The 19594-nt window shown below is 45.3% G+C and overlaps 1 protein-coding gene across 9 annotated transcripts in view; it reads left to right on the top strand.

Moving 5' to 3' along the window:
* The window catches only part of LOC135910875 (testis-specific serine/threonine-protein kinase 1-like), a 371556-nt gene that overhangs the window by 304665 nt on the left and 47297 nt on the right, over window positions 1–19594 (top strand). For 8 of the 9 annotated variants that reach the window (XR_010567145.2, XM_065442939.2, XM_065442944.2 and 5 more), the window contains one exon: window positions 14866–15025. The exons of the other annotated variant lie outside the window; for it this stretch is intronic. Coding sequence is in view for 7 of the 8 variants with exons in the window: in XM_065442939.2 (XP_065299011.1) it covers window positions 14866–15025 (160 nt within the window). In the remaining variant the exon portion in view is untranslated. The remainder of the gene's footprint in view (window positions 1–14865; window positions 15026–19594) is intronic. 9 annotated transcript variants of the gene reach the window in all.

The raw sequence follows: 19594 nt of genomic DNA on the forward strand, positions 1-19594 counted from the left end.
CGCCGCGTTACTGCCTGCTGTTCAAGCTGTTCAAGCAGCCCTGCCGGGTCTCCTTGAAGCAGATATTGCAACCCACCCACATATTATAACATACCCGCTTCCACATTTTCCTGAAGACGCCTGTGGACGACTGATCCAGGAAAAGGAAAACCTCCGACGTACAACACGAGCTCTCATACCTCCGTGTGCGTCAGACGTCCCTGGTGGGTTAACCCGCCGAGGGGAGGTTACGATAAGGAGACTACATGTCGGGGTCGCGCTCACTCCCTCAGTGACCGCTCTCTGGCCGCAACAGTATCATGGTCCTTACGGCTCATCGTGCCCATTTGGTAACACAGAAATCCTAAATGTGACAGTGACACACCTATTATGGACGTGCCAAGGACTTCATCTAAGACGTCTCCACCACCTCCGGGCAACAGGCCTGCGGCCTGGCCGCCCACCTGACCTTGAAGGTTGGATTCATGCACCACATCATCGTTCACGCCTAGATTTTTGCACGAGTTGAATCTGTTCGTGTACTTTTAACATCCTTTGTATTATGCCTAAGGGGATGATTTACTATTTAAAAAAAAACTGCATGGCACACCATGCTGCCATATCTTGATTTCGCCAGCCAGCCTCCGCCCTGTTGTCAGATTAAACGCCGTACGTAACCGCTGCTTCAGATCAGCGAGCAACATTGTGTTCATCCTCACTCTCTTGCATGCTTAATCATGCGAACGGCAATTAAAAAGTGCAGTCGGATATTTCGGAGCGCAGACACGCTAAAAGAACGCGTCCACGTTTACACGGACGGTTCTGTCTCCTCTAAAGGTTCAGCTGGAGCAGTGGTAATTCCCGCTCACTCTGTCACCATCAAATTCAAGACGTTTCACGTTACATCATCGACGGCTGCAGAAGTCGCAACGATCCGTGCTGCTCTGGAGTTTATTGGTCATGAATCACCACATTTATGGTCTATCTTTTGTGACTCGAAGGCAGCTTTACAGTGTCTGCAGTCTCCTTTCAACCATGACCTAACGTGCAATTAGTCGCAGACATCTGCCTACTCCGCCATCACGCAATGGACAAGGGGCACAACATTGTGTACCTGTGGATACCGGGTCACTGCGGAATTTCGGGAAATCACATTGTGGATGACGCTGCCCGATCGGCCCACGATGGTGCCCATATTGTATTAATACCGCTGTCCAGAACACGGGGAGCCACAAGTCCTTGCTTCCTCGCACGCGAGCTTCCGCAGACTCTGTGGAACACCAGTGAATTCACGAACCTCCACAGATTGAATCCACGTCTACAACTCCGTCTTACACCAGGGTTACCACGAGCGGAAGCAACACTTGTGTGCTGCCTGTGGCTCGGTGTGGCATTCACGAACTCCTATTCCTTCCGCATTGGAATGGCGGACTTGCGACACCTGCGACTGCGAGGAGACTATGAAGCACCTCCTCTGTGACTGTCCCCGTTACGATGTGTCAAGAAAGGTGTTCATGACTGTGCTCGAAAAGCTTTTTTTCTCCTTTTATTCCCGTTACCCTTTGCCCCAACCCAGGGTAGCCAACCGGTACCTACAATGGCTAACCTCCCCCTCTTCCCTTTTGTCTCTAGGTCTCTCTTCCAACTGATATTGTGTAAAAACACCACTGCCTCTAGCTTTTCAATAAAAACATACACACTTCAGTCAACAAAAAGTTACTTATTCAATTTTAGTTAATTCGACTGCTGACAGCGATAATTATCATCTTGCTTTGCGTCCTCCTGGTCACATAACTTATTTGTACAGGTGGTCTTCGCGTGCCTCCCAGTGCGTACTTTTAGGAAACCATAAAGCTTAATTTTGAACGACCGGCATGCAGTGACTTTTGCTTAGATACGTAGATTTATTTGAGACTTATACGTATATTTAAATATCTTGTTGCGAGGTTTTGTGAACGCATGCAGCGAATTTTGTTTCCAGTGACAATTTCTTGCCCTTTAGCAAGCTCCATGTTCGCGTTTGTATACTTTATTTATTTATTTATTTATCTATTTATTTATTTATTTATTTATTTGGACAAAACAAGTACATGTTTTGCCTGCAAGGTAAGGCAAAAGGAGTGCGTAAACCGAATGACTAAGGCCTTTACCTCGCTGGAGCGGCAGAAGTAACAGTTTACTAATAAAACGAAATGCTACTAATAAGACAGAAAACATCAAAACTATTTACAGAAAAATTTTAAACACATTACAACGTATCGATTGCTTGCAAAATAGCCAGCAACTAAACAAATACAGCTCTCCAAAAAATAAGAACATTCTGTTACTAAAAAAAAGTTACACATTCAGAATAGATATTTATAACATCATTATTGACATGAAACAATTTAAAACTCCATTAACATCCGTTAAACACGCTGTGATCAGAGAATAGTATCTTTTGTATTGCATGTTACAGAACTACTGCTTTTTATATGTGCTCTCTTGCGGCTCTAATTTCGATGCAATTACTCACAATACACGACCGGTGACAGCTGCTCCTGCGCAATATATGGCCCGAAGGACCGCGTCACCCGAAAGTTTTCCCTGGCCGTTGAATATGTACATAGTGTAAACAAGATTCTTGAATGACAAAGTTTTATTGAAATATTTGTCCTCAACTCGTTTTTCATATCAGCAGCATGCACTGCTTTGCTGGTTTGGAACTGAAATAGTTCTAAAGCTCGTTGGATATTTTCTTATTAAATAGATAAAAGACATGAAAGCATTGACATCAGTTCTTTCAGGCACAATTTTGGGGACATTCGAATATATGCTGTAGTGAAGAATACATATTTTACTTCTATGAACAGTGCGCAGCGTTCAAGAATTAGCTTGCAGTATCTTTGGCAGTCGCAATGCAGTTATTAGTCATGTATTTGATACCTCGAAAGATTCTGTAAAGAGGAGGCCGAGCTGCAACGGGAGCCCCCCCCCACCCCCTCCCCCTAAAAAATTTCTGGCGACGCCAGTGGGCAGCATCCACGCAGCCTTGACCGGCCGCTTTGATCAGAATTCACGCTTGTTGCCATCTGTCAGTCCTGACACCTTTGAAACTAACGGCAAAACCATTCAACGCTTAGCATCAGCCCATGCTGACAGCAGTGTGTTAGATCCATTTTGTCACTGTTATTGAAATCAGCCGTTTGCTTTGACTCGGCTTGTGCTACAAGAGGTGGCGTAAAAGTGGCTTAATTTCGAGATGGCGCCACATCATCAGCCCTCTTGATACGTTGATGATGCAGAGCGATATAAAGACACAATGGTTCACTGCATCACCTATTTACTGCTCTGCTCTGGTATGGTTCGCAATGACGGTGGCGAGCAAACGCCAGGTAGACTCCGGGTACTCTATGCGGTGGTGGCAGGGCAGGGCAAAGATACTTGGCAATTTTATCATTATACGATACAAGATACTAGGGCAACTACTTGAGATAGATACACAAGATGCTACTGAAATTACTGTATCCGATACGATAATTTCCATTTGTTCCTTAGCCTACTTCGATACATTCGCACATTTCTTGTTATAGATCTGCATAATGCAGCAGCAAATGCGTATGCACAAAAATTTTTTCGTTGAAATTTCTTAACTCCGGGCAACCTCGCTTCATTATACAGACATGTCTGTTAGTATCTCAATAGTTTTGTATTTCGAGCTCAAGAAAGCCGCCTTATGCACAAATCTCCCGGAAGCAGCGCCATCCATGCTTTGATTCACAACAGTCAAAGTTACATCCATGAGATCCTTCAAATAGCCGATGTGTGAAAGTGACTGGACGCAAGGCAACCCTATTATTGCAATCTTCAGACTTCGCAACGAAACACCTCGCAAGAGAAACTTCGATAACAACACTATAGCGGCATCAGAATTTGAGCGAGAAACTTCGCATGCATGGGCGTATGCAACACAGTACGGTGGCTACGAGCAAGTGTCATGGCACCGAAGCAACACACACACACAAAAAAGGAACAAGAAGACAAAAGTTTGGCTGCGCACCACACGTTCGTGCGCTTGTTTTTGTTGAGACGGCGCGAGTGCCATCACGTGGCTCTGCTCCACCAATGGGGACGCGCAGACTTCACCGCCTCCCCTAGCTGCAGGGCTCTGGTGGAAAGATAAAAGAATGTGGCTTCCTTTAGTTTTATACATAGAGTTCCACACAATAATTGCGAGAGGCAAATCAGGCGCTCGTGTCTGCGGGAGCTGCGATCGGGGTGGTTCAGCCGGCATGGGAATTACGGGTAGCACACGGGCTTGCCTAAACATTGTTTTTTTTTTGGCTTCAAACGGCTTCGTGACTTAGTAAAGTCATGTTTTTTTGACAAAGTTGTATGTAATAAATAATTCAAGAAACATTATTAAGATTGTCTGACGGCAGGAATTCATCACAGGACCCCTAGCAGAGCAATCCGATATTGAAACCATTACGGTGCGGACACTTCTTTTTTTCTTTATTTCCGAAGTTCACACGAGAATCAATAAATTCACAAACAATAAAGCACTTCAGCTACACTTTACACCGACGATACATGCACCGACAAGAGCCATGAAACACTCTTATGAATTTCTCGCGGGCAAGTCAGCGCAATGAGACACATGGTGGATTTGGATTTGGTCACCTCGATGGTCTGAACCGCTGCAATTAGTAGCGATTGCGTATGTTCGCAGAGTCTTCTGCACTTAGAAAAATGGCGATGTTTCTGAAGTTCAGGGCATTGGAGACACATGAAGCGTAATAAACGAAGTAGCGAGAATGTCTGAAATCAGAAGCACGAAGATCAGACAAATCCATGTACTTCGCCTCATTGCCATGGTGGCTGAGCGATTGCTTCGCCAGAGTTCCCTCTATTGGGTAATTATTGTAGGAAAGTCTATGGTTTTAATCAGGTGCCTTAGTGGCCGCAGTATCATCTTGAGAAGCGCAGTTCCACCAACGTTTACAGTTTAGTACAGTGATGTTGCGATAGAAGTATCTTGTACCTTAAGATACAGGATACAGTATTTCATGTATCGGAAATAAAGATACTGATACACGCCTTGCCAGACGTATCAGGATATAGATACAAGATACCCAAGGAGTATCTAAGATAGTATCTAAGGTACATGTATTTTCCACACTGCCCGGCCCAGGCACGGGTGAGCAATTATAAGAGCGTTCACCTTTACCGCTGGCTAAGGAGGCAGCAAGGGACTGCTCAGAAAGCCTACAGATGAAGCAATCCACCACTGCCGTATTCATGTGAACACGTACTATAGTTATGACATCTGTTTTCCGTCAATTCACCAAGCATAGAGCATGTATAGATAAGGAAGGGAGGCAGCCGCTAAGTAGACGACGCGTTGCGGATGAGCGCAGCTTGAGGGGCATTCGGCCTTCTAACTGGCTATACAATCCTGCAGCTTCCAAAGTGCCGCAAGGAACCGTTGAGATAGAGTACAGATGGCGCAATGTGTCCAGAAAGAAGCGCGATGCAGGAGCTTGGTTACTGCATTATTCATCTCTCGGCATTCGCACGCACTAGCGCGCCATACATATCGCAAGCCACGCGCAGACTTCGTGGCGGTGGCGCTAGATGGCGCCGAGTGTTCTTAAGGAAGCGCGAAAGAACACTCGCGCTACCGTACTTGCATTATACGCAACTGGGTTCGACAGTGGTATTACGTTGACTTGCTATATTGATCAGGTCCCTATATGAGAGAATAGTCTAGAGGAATTCGAAATCCCACAAGTAACGCCGGAAGAAGTAAGGAAAGCCTTGGGAGCTATGCAAAGGGGGAAGGCAGCAGGGGAGGATCAGGTAACAGCAGATTTGTTCAAGGACGGTGGGTGGGTAGATTGTTCTAGAAAAACTGGCCACCCTGTATACACAATGCCTCATGACCTCGAGCGTACCGGAATCGTGGAAGAAGGCTAACATAATCCTAATCCATAAGAAAGGGGACGCCAAAGACTTAAAAATTATAGACCGATCAGCTTACTGTCCGTTGCCTACAAAGTATTTACTAAGGTAATTGCAAATAGAATCAGGAACACCTTAGACTTCCGTCATCCAAAAGACCAGGCAGGATTCCGTAAAGGCTACTCAACAATAGATCATATTCACACTATCAATCAGGTGATAGAGAAATGTGCGAAATATAACCAACCATTATATATAGCTTTCATTGATTACGAGAAAGCATTTGATTCAATGGAAACCTCAGCAGTCATGGAGGCATTGCGGAATCAGGGTGTAGACGAGCCGTATGTAAAAATACTGAAAGATACCTATAGCGGATCCACAGCCACTGTAGTACTCCATAAAGAAAGCAACAAAATCCCAATAAAGAAAGGCGTCAGGCAGGGAGATACGATCTCTCCAATGCTATTCACAGCATGTTTACAGCAGGTATTCGGAGACCTGGATTGGGAAGAATTGGGGATAACAGTAAATGGAGAATACCTTAGTAACTTACGCTTCGCTGATGATATTGCCTTGCTTAGTAACTCAGGGGACCAACTGCAATGCATGCTCACTGACCTGGAGAGGCAAAGCAGAAGGGTGGGACTAAAAATCAATCTGCAGAAAACTAAAGTAATGTTTAACAGTCTCGGAAGGGAACAGCAGTTTACAATAGGTAGTGAAGCACTGGAAGTGGTAAGGGAATACATCTATTTAGGACAGGTAGTGACTGCTGACCCGGATCATGAGAGTGAAATAATCAGAAGAATAAGACTGGGCTGGGGTGCGTTTGGCTAGCAATCTCAGATCATGAACAGCAGGTTGCCATTATCGCTCAAGAGAAAAGTTTATAACAGCTGTGTCTTGCCAGTACTCGCGTACGGGGCGAAAACCTGGAGGCTTACGAAAAGGGTTGTACTTAAATTGAGGACGACGCAGCGAGCTATGGAAAGAAGAATGATAGGTGTAACGTTGAGCGATAAGAAAACAGCAGATTGGGTGAGGAAACAAACGCGCGTTAAAGACATCTTAGTTGAAATCAAGAAATAGAAATGGGCATGGGCAGGACATGTAATGAGGAGGGAAGATAACCGATGGTCATTAAAGGTTACGGACTGGATTCCAAGGGAAGGGAAGCGTAGCAGGGGGCGACAGAAAGTTAGGTGGGCGGATGAGATTAGGAAGTTTGGAGGGACAACATGGCAACAATTAGAACATGACCGGGGTAGTTGGAGAAGTATGGGAGAGGCCTATGCCCTGCAGTGGGCGTAACCAGGCTGATGATGATGATGATGATTGATTGATTGATTGATTGATTGATTGGTTTGGTGCTGATGCATGACCGTTTATGCACAGGTTCATGAAGAGTTCAGAATACATATGATCTGCGAGATGTTGCCTATGTTCCGCATTTCGGAACTCTTTGAGGGCTACCAGGGATCCCACCCTTGTGCTTTTATCACATCGGCGAACTTATCAATGCTCTCGCGAAGAATCCAAGCAGGCGCGCTGGACTATTTCTACTGTCGCAGTGAAACCCAGCCAGGTGGGCTCGTCATAAACAGCGCGGCCCTCTTAATCTAATAAGATCGTAATTAGAGCACACTGCCTTCATCATTTTCTACGGCTAGATACTCGATTCGTTATGCGTGTAACGACAGATCGTTGTTTATACGTCAAACCTGAAGCTTGGCAATTTCCTTTTTCTCGTTGTCATATTAACGACTGTCTCAAACCTGTTGACACATTTCCCGCCTTAGTTTTGTTGGTTTCGGTGTTAAGGCGGATTTTGTAACCCCATACGCACATTCCACTGTAACGTGTAGTCCTAAACGTATTTAACGCATCGATCACATTCTGAACGTATATTTAGCTCTAAAACCAAACAGCGTCACAGCCCGAAATTTTGTTCGAAATTTTATTGGGATAACGAAAATGAAATTTGACGACGTAACAACGCCTCCTCCCGTCACAATAATGGTTGTTGTTGGACAAAGCGGAAAGGGAAGAATGTGCGTTTGTCACAAAGGGGGGGGGGCGAGTGTCTACATTAGGTTTGATGCCACACTTGAATGATGAACCGAATTAAAAGAAAGTGAATGGCTTAGTTAGCATCGAGTGTATACTGCCGAACATCAACCAGGATACGGTCTGAAACACGTTGCAGTTCAGCTAACAGTATCAGGTGTTACAAACAAGTTAACACGGAACCCAAACCCTGCGCGCTTCCCCAAGCAGAATGACCCACACAGCTGACCATTCAATTTTTAACGCTGTATCACGGAGAACTGGCTCCCGCGAGTGGCCGGTGTTTGCCAATGAGATACGCCTACAATATCTTGCGTGTTCGAACATGGCTTCGTTGAACCACGGCTTCTATGTATACATCCACGTTGCAAGTGTAAAGGCCACCTTGAACAACATTGTGCAAGGTGGCCTTTACACTGTTATTACATGGCACAATTTGAAGTACGCTTTACCAAAACCCTCTATTGGAGCAATATAAAGAAATTATCAGGTTTCTTTCAAGATGCCTCGCTGTGCATTACCAGAATGAGAATTGAAAACGCATGCTTACAAGACAATTAAATTGGTGTAAACCTCCGATACTAGAACGCAAAATTGCTTCGACTTGAGCGATGGCAAAGCGAAAATAAAAGCTCATATTTTTGAGTTACATTCTCGTTGCAGATATTGCCACTATTATATCAAATAATGTTCCAGCCTAGCGTAATCACAGTTAGTCCCAACCGAGCATGCAGTTGCAGCACTCAGAAATATTATACCAAACAAGAGCCTTTGCCGATTTGAGCGAAATATCGGTGCTAAATATTGCTATTCACCTGCCTGCCTTGAGTAACACAGTGTGCTCACGTAACTGCTTCCTATTCTTGATGTTTGAAACTTGAAACTACTCATTTGTGCTTCAGTATCACGATTGATCTTGCTTCCTATTCTTGATGTTTGAAACTTGAAACTACTCATTTGTGCTTCAGTATCACGATTGATCTTGCACAGATGGTAATAAGGAGTATTCAAAACTGTTTCAAACATATTTGCCCTGATAAATAGCGAAAATTTATTTCTACTATAAAATCGAATGGGGCAATATTCGATGGCTTGTTAACCTTTATTGTAGTGTTCACACAGCCTTATCATTTACCACCGGCAAACCCTTCCGAGTAGTGTTTAGTCCGGGAGCTTGAAACGAGGGGAGAGAGTTCAGTGTGGGGACGGAATAACTTGCTCCGCATTCTGCACGAGACCTTTCAGTTGCCATTGCCCGTGCATGCGGAGCATTCTTGCTTGCCTCTGGATCATGACTTTTCCAACCACTGCGAACGGGTCAAACGCCAATGCTTAACGCTTCGTACTTCTCCTGTACGTGCACCCCGAGAGTATCTCGGTACTTTGATGGAAGCCCTCAAGAAGCCTCGCATTCCCCCATGCTGCTTGAGACCCGCATATTTTTTTTCCTTCCACAACAAGCCGGCTAATAACACTGAAAGGGCAACTGTGGAAGAACTGCGTGCCAACATTGATTCTGACCGTGCACCGCAATATGAGACATAAGTACTGGTGTACCACTGCGTTTTATAATTTTTTCTCAACCGCACGTTGAGATCCGACCCCCATGCTGCTTGAGATCCGCGTATTTCTTTTTCCTTCCACGAATCACTGGCGAATAACACTGAAAGCGCAACTACGGAAGAACGGCGTGCCAACATTGATTCTTACATTGCACCGCAATATGAGATATGAGTACTGGTGCACCATGGCGTTTAATAATTTTTTCTCAACCACGTGTTCAGATCCGACCCCTATGCTGCTTGAGATCCGCATATTTCTTTTTCCTTCCACGAATCACTGGCGAATACCACTGAAAGGGCAACTGCGGAATAACTGCGTGCCAACATTAATTCTTGCAGTGCACCGCAATTAAAGACCTAAGTACTGTTGTACCACTGCGTTTTATAACTCTTTCTCAACCGCATGTTGAGATCTCACCCCCACGCTGTTTGAGATCCGCATATTTCTTTTTCCTTCTACGACTCGCTGGCGAATACCACTGAAAGGGCAAATGCGGAAGAACTGCGTGCCAACATTGATTCTTACAGTGCACCGCAATATGAGACATGAGTACTGGTGTACCACTGCGTTTTATAACATTTTCTCAACCGCATGTAGACATCCGACCCCCATGCTGCTTGAGATGCGCATATTTTTTGGCTTCCACGACTCACCGGCGAATGCCACAGAAAGGGCAACTGCGGAAGAACTGCGTGCCAACATTGATTCTTACAGTGCATCGCAATATGAGATATGAGTACTTGTGTACCACTGCGTTCTATTATGTTTTCTCAACCGCATGTTCAGATCCGACCCCCATGCTGCTTGAGATCCGCATATTTTTTTTTACTTCCGCGACTCGCCGGCGAATAACACTGAAATGGCAACTGCGGAAGAACTGCTTGCCAACACTGATTCTGACAGTGCACCGCAATATGAAACATATTTACTGGTGTACAACTACGTTTTATATTTTTTTCTCAACCGCATGTTGTGATCCGACCCCCATGCTACTTGAGATCCGCATATTTTTTCCTTCCATGACTCACGGCGAATAACACTGAAAGGGCAACTGTGGAAGAACTGCGTGCCAACATTGACTCTTACAGGGCATCGCATTATAAGGCATAAGTACTTATGTACCACTGCGTTTTATAATTTTTTCTCAACCGCATGTTGAGATCCGACCCCCATGCTGCTTGAGATGCGCATATTTTTTGGCTTCCACGACTCACCGGCGAATAACACTGAAAGGGCAACTGCGAGAGAAATGCTTGCCGACACTGATTCTGACAGTGCACCACAATATGAGACATGAGTACTGGTGTACCACTGCGTTTTATAACGTTTCTCAACGACATATTGTGATCCGACCCCCATGCTACTTGAGATCCGCATATTTTTTTTCCTTCCATGACTCACGGCGAATAACACTGAAAGGGAAACTGTGGAAGAACTGCGTGCCAACATTGATTCTTACAGGGCATCGCATTATAAGACATAAGTACTTGTGTACCACTGCGTTTTATAATTTTTTCTCAACCGCATGTTGAGATCCGACCCCCATGCTGCTTGAGATGCGCATATATTTTTTGCCTTCCACGACTCACCGGCGAATAACACTGAAAGGGCAACGGCGGAAGAACTTCGCACAAACATTGATTCTCACAGTGCACCGCAATATGAGACATGAGTACTGGTGTACCACTGCGTTTTACATTTTTCTTTCTCAACCGCATGTTGAGATCCGACACCCATGCTGCTTGAGATCCGCATATTTTTTTTTCTTCCACGACTCGCCGGCGTATAATACCGAAACAGCAACTGCGGAAGAACTGCGTGCCAACATTGATTCTTACAGTGCACCGCAATATGAGACATGAGTACTAGTGTTACACTGTGTTTTATCGTTTTTTTCTCAACCGCATGTGGAGATCCGACCCCTCTGCTGCTTGAGTTCCGCATAGTTATTTTTCCTTCCACGACTCGGCGGCGAATAACACTGAAAGGGCAACTGCGGAAGAACTGCGTGCAAACATTGATTATTACTTTGCACCGCAATATGAGACATTTGTACTGGTGTACCACTACGTTTTATATTTTTTCCTCAAGCGCATGTTGAGATCCAACACCCATGCTGCTTGAGATCCGCATATATTTTTTTTTACTTCCGTGACTCGCCGGCGAATAACACTGAAAGGGCAACTGCGGAAGAACTGCGTGCCAACATTGATTCTTACAGTGCACCGCAATATAAGACATGAGTACTGGTGTACCACTGCGTTCTATAATGTTTTCTCAACCGCATGTTGAGATCCGACCCCTATGCTGCTTGAGATCAGCATATTTCTTTTTCCTTCCACGAATCACTGGCGAATACCACTGAAAGGGCAACTGCGGAATAACTGCGTGCCAACATTAATTCTTACAGTGCACCGCAATTAAAGACCTAAGTACTGTTGTACCACTGCGTTTTATAACTCTTTCTCAACCGCATGTTGAGATCTCACCCCCACGCTGTTTGAGATCCGCATATTTCTTTTTCCTTCTACGACTCGCTGGCGAATACCACTGAAAGGGCAAATGCGGAAGAACTGCGTGCCAACATTGATTCTTACAGTGCACCGCAATATGAGACATGAGTACTGGTGTACCACTGCGTTTTATAGCATTTTCTCAACCGCATGTAGACATCCGACCCCCATACTGCTTGAGATCTGCATATTTCTTGTTCCTTCCACGACTCGCTGGCGAATGCCACAGAAAGGGCAACTGCGGAAGAACTGCGTGCCAACATTGATTCTGACAGTGCATCGCAATATGAGATATGAGTACTTGTGTACCACTGCGTTCTATTATGTTTTCTCAACCGCATGTTCAGACTAAGCCCCCACGGTGCTTGAGATCCGCATATTTTTTTTTATTCCACGACTCGCTCGCGTATAATACCGAAACAGCAATTGCGGGAGAACTGCGTGCCAACATTGATTCTTACAGTGCACCGCAATATGAGACATGAGTACTAGTGTTACACTGTGTTTTATAATGTTTTCTCAACCGCATGTTGTGATCCGACCCCCATGCTGCTTGAGATCCGTATATTTCTTTTTCATGCCACGACTCACCGGCGAATAACACTGAAAGGGCAACTGCGGAAGAAATGCGTGCCAACATTGACTCTTACAGTGCACCACAATATGAGACATGAGTTCTGGTGTACCACGGCGTTTTATAAATTTTTCTCAACTGCATGTTCAGGCTAAGCCCCCATGGTGCTTGAGATCCGCATATTTTTTTTCCTTCCACGACCCACCGACGAATAACATTCAAAGAGCAACTGCGGAAGAACTGCGTGTCAACATTGATTTTTACAGTGCGCCGCAATATGGGACATGATTACTGGTGTACCACTGCTTTTTATAATTTTTCTCAACCGCATGTTGAGATCGGACCCCAATGCTGCTTGTGATCCGCATTGTCTTCCTTCCCCGGCTCACCGGCGAATAACACTGAAAGCGCAACTGCAGAAGAACTGCGTGCCAACATTGATTCTTAGAGTGCACCGCAATATGAGACATGAGAACCGGTGTATCAGTGCTTTTTAAAATTTTTCTCAACCGCGTGTTGAGATCGGACCCCGATGCTGCTTGAAATCCGCATATTTTTTTTCCTTCCATGACTCGCCGGCGAATAACTCTGAAAGGGCAACTGCGGAAGAACTGCGTGCCAACATTGATTGTTATTGTGCACCGCAATATGAGACATGAGTACTGGTGGACCATGGTGTTTTATAATTTTATCTCATCCGCATGTTGAGATGCGACCCCCATGCTGTTTGAGATCCATATATTTTTTTCCTTCCACGACACGCCGGCGAACAACACTAAAAGAGCAACTGCGGAACAACTGCGTGCCAACCTTGATTCTTACAGTGCACCGCAATAATAGACATGAGTACTGGTGTACCACTGCGTTCTATAATGTTTTCTCAACCGCATGTTGAGATCCGAACCCCATGCTGGTTTAGATCCGCATTTTTTTTTCTTCCACGACTCGCCGGCGTATAGTACTGAAACTGTAACTGCGGAAGAACTGCGTGCCAACATTGATTCTTACACTGCACCGCAATATGAGACATGAGTACTGGTGTTACACTGCGTTTTATCATTTTTTTTCTCAACCGCATGTGGAGATACGACCCCCATGCTGCTTGAGTTCCGCATATTTTTTTTTTCCTTCCACGACTCGCCGGCGAATAACACAGAAAAGGCAACTGCGGAAGAACTGCGGGCAAACATTGATTCTTTGCACCGCAATATGAGACATTAGTACTGGTGTACCACTACGTTTTATATTTTTTTCTCAACCGCATGTTGAGATCCGACCCCCATGTTGCTTGAGATCCGCATATTTTTTTTTCCTTCCATGACCCGCTGGCGAATAACACTGAAAGGGCAACTGCGAAAGAACTGCGTGCCAACATTGATTCTTACAGTGCACCGCAATATGAGACATGAGTACTGGTGTACCACTGCGTTTTATAATTTTTTCTCAACCGCAACGCAACTGGGTTATCGAGCACATAGAGTGGCTTTTTATCATCACCACTGATATCTTTAAAAATAAGAGAGCTGTGATGTTCAAAGCATCTTGGAAAGCCACTTTTCCAAACGCTGAACCAGTCCTTTCTTAACTTGGCCCTTTGCGTTGTGTAACAAAATATTGTGTAACAGCGATACACAAGTTAGTTTTGTTTGTGCAATGTCTTTCGTTTTGAAAGTATCTTCCAAGTAACAAAGTAATTTCTTTGGTTTCTTTTATTCTTGGACCATTTTTTAAACTTTTATAATTAGTACTCGGTTAAGCACATTTACTTCGCATTATTTGGTACCGTAAAGTAGAAACTTTTTTGTAACATATCGGCTGCCGTCACAATGAAAGGTGGTGTAGATGTCGAGGCTTTGGGTGTCTATAGCGAAATGACGGAATCAGCAAGCTTAAGAAAACCGCATCAGCGTACGCAATGTTTCCATTTCGACAGTTCCATAACAATTGAATGAACGAAATGAAACTCCCTGATGTTGGCACATCTATTCTTCGCCCAATAACGCAGAAACGCTTGTGTGCTTAACTTCCGGTTAGCATGGTTACGATAGTAAGTAGCTCGTTAGCGCTTTGCGACAGCTGTTGCAAAAGTAAAGCAAAGAAAAGGATAGATGTATCCATTTAAACAATTTATGCTACTTATTTTGTGGCTCCTGCGTAGAAACTCCACGTGCTGCATCTACTGGTGTGGTTTGAGTGACCTTTTAGCTGTGCCCACTTCTCCAGGTGGCGCCAGTAAGCAATTCCTGGAAAACAAAAACACGCGGAACGCGCCGACCGACAACGAGACCGTGATCCAAGACAGCGCGACAAGCTCGCGTGGGAGGCGCAGCACCAGCGACGTCGACATCGAGACTGGCAACGTAGCCGAGCAGGCGGGTGACAGGTACCGTTCATGCGTCCTTTTGCTCGCGCGATTCTGTAGCACATTCGTTAACATTTCCCGTCCTTGTTACCGGAGGTAGCAAGGAGGTTGTTGCCAGAGCCAACGCAATTCTTCAGCTGAAGCCTACGACATTTGTGGCTTGTGGGCTGAGGCGCAACAACAACGTACATCCGAGAGCAGGGCAGTTGAGTGGGGAGTGGCATGAGAAAGTGCACTGAATTCATTTCGAAAAGGCAATTACTCTTGCCAACCATACATTCGCATATACTTAGATTCATGTTAAAGAAGCGCAAACAAACCGAACAGTTAGACACACCAAGCGCAAACGGAAACTTGTTCACTCAGATGTGGAATAAGTACACAGCAAGCGGGCGAAGCAGATAGGGAGGAACAAAAATCAAGTTGAAAAACAAATACTCCAAACTTATGCAACCTTGCATAAATACAACCCAATTTCCTCCTGAGCTGTTTCTCTCGAGCAGTTGCAGTAAACATCTTGCTTTAATATGTTTCCCTCCATGACTCATCCGTTGGAAATCTTGCTTGCATATTACACTTTCGGGCACTTAGTACAAAGATAGAAATTCGGTAAATCATCCGCACATTTTACATTGCGAGAATGCTGGCTATTATCCCCCCCCCTTTAATCTATATATTATTTCGCTGGAGTTTACACTTCCTGCAGGAGAGCAGGTTAAATTCATCTTTGTACCTAAAACACCGTTATAACACTCTGGATAGCCGACAAAACTAATTTACTGCGAAAACCAAATTCATTCCACATACCATAAACTCGTTTATACATTGTATATCAATTGACCCTAATTTTAAAGAAGTATAAGAAAGTGCTGTTTGTAGTTCATCGAGGACGCAGGGTAAACCTGCTATGAACTTCATATATCGCAAATAGAAAACGAGAAAATATCTGTGGCGACTTAGCAGTAAATGCCAGGAAAATGCGTTAGCATTGCGTCTGACCTCCTTGAGATCCCCGATCCATGCTGGAAACCACGTTCACCGCAGTTCAAAGCGTTGTTCACGAACTCGCGCCACACAGGTCCTGCCTGTTCGCGAAAGTAACTGCTATTTGTGTTGGTTCGGTATATATATATATATATATATATATATATATATATATATATATATATATATATATATATATATATATATATATATATATATATATATATATATATATATATATATATATATATATATATAAGCCCCAGGGCGTCTGCGTCAGCAGGCGTTTGGGAGAGTCCAACCACACGAGGGTTGGACTCTCCCGCGTGTAGCCGTGCGTGGCTTAGCCGTGTCCGGGGAAAAGGGGATCCTGGGGGTTGAGCCGATACCGGGTGTTTGGACCTTTAAGACCCCCCCCGGCGGAGGAAACACACCTCTTTGGCCTCTGCTTCACGTAGATGGCACCCCCGGACTGACCCACCCGGGGGAATTCGGCAGTCGCCTCTTCCTGTCTCTCTCTCCTCAAGCCTTCGCCTGTATCTCTCACTTTTTGATCTTTCCTGTCTTCTTCCCTTTTCCATTTACTTCCTTTATCCATGGCGGCAAGGGTTAACCTTGTGTATGTGCCCTCCTTTGGGTATAATATATTAGGCTATAACGGCAATGTACGGCTGGCGCCTGCAGCCTTACCCATTAAGTGCTGCAGCGTCCCCTAGTTGGGCTCCGTGGTGGGTGGCCGCCATTGCTGCCGAAACCGAAGTAACATACTATGGGAACACCCGCATTTCCCCACCTACTTGATCGTCACCCTTAGAAGAGGGGACGCACCGATAACTTAAGTACTTGTTTGACCCGGACAAAAGAGACATACTCGAAATGCCATGTTGTACATAGTGAGAACGCTGCAAAACAGGCCAGGCTTATTTCACCATTCATAGTTTCAATATCCTTGACCGAAGCCTAGGGTCAGGTTCTAAGGTGACGAAAATGACAAGCGGAGACCTACTTCTTGAGATCCCTCAGAAAAACCAGTACGAGAGGCTAGGCAGCCTGCTGACATTTGTTAACATACCAGTTTCTGTTACACCACACCGATCAATGAGCAGCTCACGCGGAGTAGTATCAGCCTTCAGGAGCTGACAGAAGCTGAACTCTTGGAAGGGTGGAAAGATCAAAATGTGACCGATGTAAAGCGTATTATCCTTAGACGGGACAACAAAGCAATTCCGACCAAACACCTAATCTTAACATTTGCAACTAGCGTTCTGCAAATGTCAGTACGAGAGGCTAGGCAGCCTGCTGACATTTGTTAACATACCAGTTTCTGTTACACCACACCGATCAATGAACAGCTCACGCGGAGTCGTATCAGCCTTCATGATCTGAGAGAAGCTGAACTCCTGGAAGGGTGGAAAGATCAAAATGTGACCGATGTAAAACGTTTTATCCTTAGAAGAGACAACAAAGAAATTCCGACCAAACACCTCATCTTAGCATTTGCAACTAGCGTTCTGCAAATGTCAGTACGAGAGGCTAGGCAGCCTGCTGACATTTGTTAACATACCAGTTTCTGTTACACCACACCGATCAATGAACAGCTCACGCGGAGTCGTATCAGCCTTCAGGATCTGACAGAAGCTGAACTCCTGGAAGGGTGGAAAGATCAAAATGTGACCGATGTAAAACGTATTATCCTTAGAAGAGACAACAAAGAAATTCCGACCAAACACCTCATCTTAACATTTGCAACTAGCGTTCTGCCGGAAACCATTGAAACAGGATACGTTAGACTAACTGTCCGACCATATATTCCAAACCCTAGACGTTGTTTCCAATGCCAAAGGTTCGGCCACGGCTCGCAGAGCTGCCGTGGTCAAATAACTTCTGCAAAGTGTGGAGTGCAGGGCCATCCCTCCGACAACTGCAGTGGCACACCTCACTGTGTGAACTGCAATGGTTACCATCCAGCTTACTCACGCTCCTGCCCGAACCAGAAGAAAGAAAAAGATATGATCACCCTTATAGTCAAGGAAAATATTTCGTTTAAGGAAGCCCGTAAGCGGTGCTCACCTTTCCACAGCACACCTTATGCTGATGCGGCGCGTCCGGGGGCAGCGTCGCAGCGGCCATTGCCAAGTGCCCAGCCCGCGAGCAGGGAGCAGGTACCTTTGGCTCCTGCGTCCGGGGTGGAAGTAGGTAAGCCTACTCCATCCAACCAGCAAACAGGCCAGGCTACCCTTGGGTTGACGGCCCCAAAAGAGTTATTTGCGGCAACCTGCGCTACGCGCAGCGATCCCGCACGACCGGTAGCGGCCACGAAGGTAGGCGCAGATGAGGCGGCCTCAAACCCCCCGGCCCCTTCCAGCGCTGGCAACAGCCGGCGCAGCCAAATCCCACAGGAAGCCCCATCGACCTCCGGGCTGGTGGGCGCAGGGGTCTTACCTTCCGAAGTGAGACCCTCACGAAAAACTTCTCACTCGCAAGAGCGCGTGTCCGGCGCCTCACAAGAGGCAATGGACACAACACCTATCCCCACGGCGCACAAAGCGCCTAAGGAGCAGCGAGGTTCCCTCGAACGCTTCAGAAAGAGCAAAACCCCGGTTACAGGGCCTCGAAAGAGCTCTGTAATCTAAGGCATCACTTCCGTTTCCGTACATACAGCACTAATTTATTTTTAATATGGATACACAAATTATTCAATGGAACATCAGGGGTCTCCTTAGAAACCTTAATGATTTGCAAGAACTCATCGACAAACATAACCCAAAAGTGCTGTGTTTACAGGAAACACACTTAAAATCCAAACACACAAACTTTCTCTGAACGTATGTTACGTTTCGCAAAGATCGCGATGATGCCGTCGCATCATCGGGTTGTGTTGCGATTGTCACTCATAAAAGTATAGTCTGTCAACCTTTACAGCTACGAACGCCCCTTGAAACAGTGGCGGTGCGAGTTGTTCTGCTAAACAAACTCATCACTATTTGCTCGCTTTATTTACCCCCACATTACAAATTAACTAAACATGAATATCAGTTCTTCATAGATGAATTGCCAGAACCTTATCTTGTTCTTGGCGATATCAATGCACACAGCAGCTTGTGGGGAGACTCTCGCATCGATGCGCGAGGTCGTCTCGTTGAACAGTTCCTTTTTTCTTCTGAAGTGTGCCTTCTCAACAAGAAAGAACCCACATATTACTCTCTTGCAAACAGAACCTTTTCGTCAATAAATCTTAGTATAGTTTCCGCGTCTATACTACCCGAACTCGAATGGGAAGTTATGAGCAATCCTAACGGGAGTGATCACTTTCCCGTACTACTAAGAACATCTAAAGAAAATGAATTACCTGCAGAAGCTCCTAAGTGGAAGATACATACAGCTGACTGGGAGAAATTCCGAACTCTTACTAACATCTCGTTGGCTGATATGTCTTCTTTTGAAATCGATGCTGCTGTGGAGTACTTTACAACATTCATTATAGATGCCGTATCTAAATGCATATCTGAAGTAAGTGGCTTGGCACGCAAACGGCGCGTGCCGTGGTGGAACGACGAATGCAGGATCGCCCGTAAGAAACAGAACAAAGCGTGGGGGTTGCTACGC

This window comes from Dermacentor albipictus, chromosome 2 (assembly GCF_038994185.2).
Source record: "Dermacentor albipictus isolate Rhodes 1998 colony chromosome 2, USDA_Dalb.pri_finalv2, whole genome shotgun sequence".
NCBI lineage: Eukaryota > Metazoa > Arthropoda > Arachnida > Ixodida > Ixodidae > Dermacentor > Dermacentor albipictus.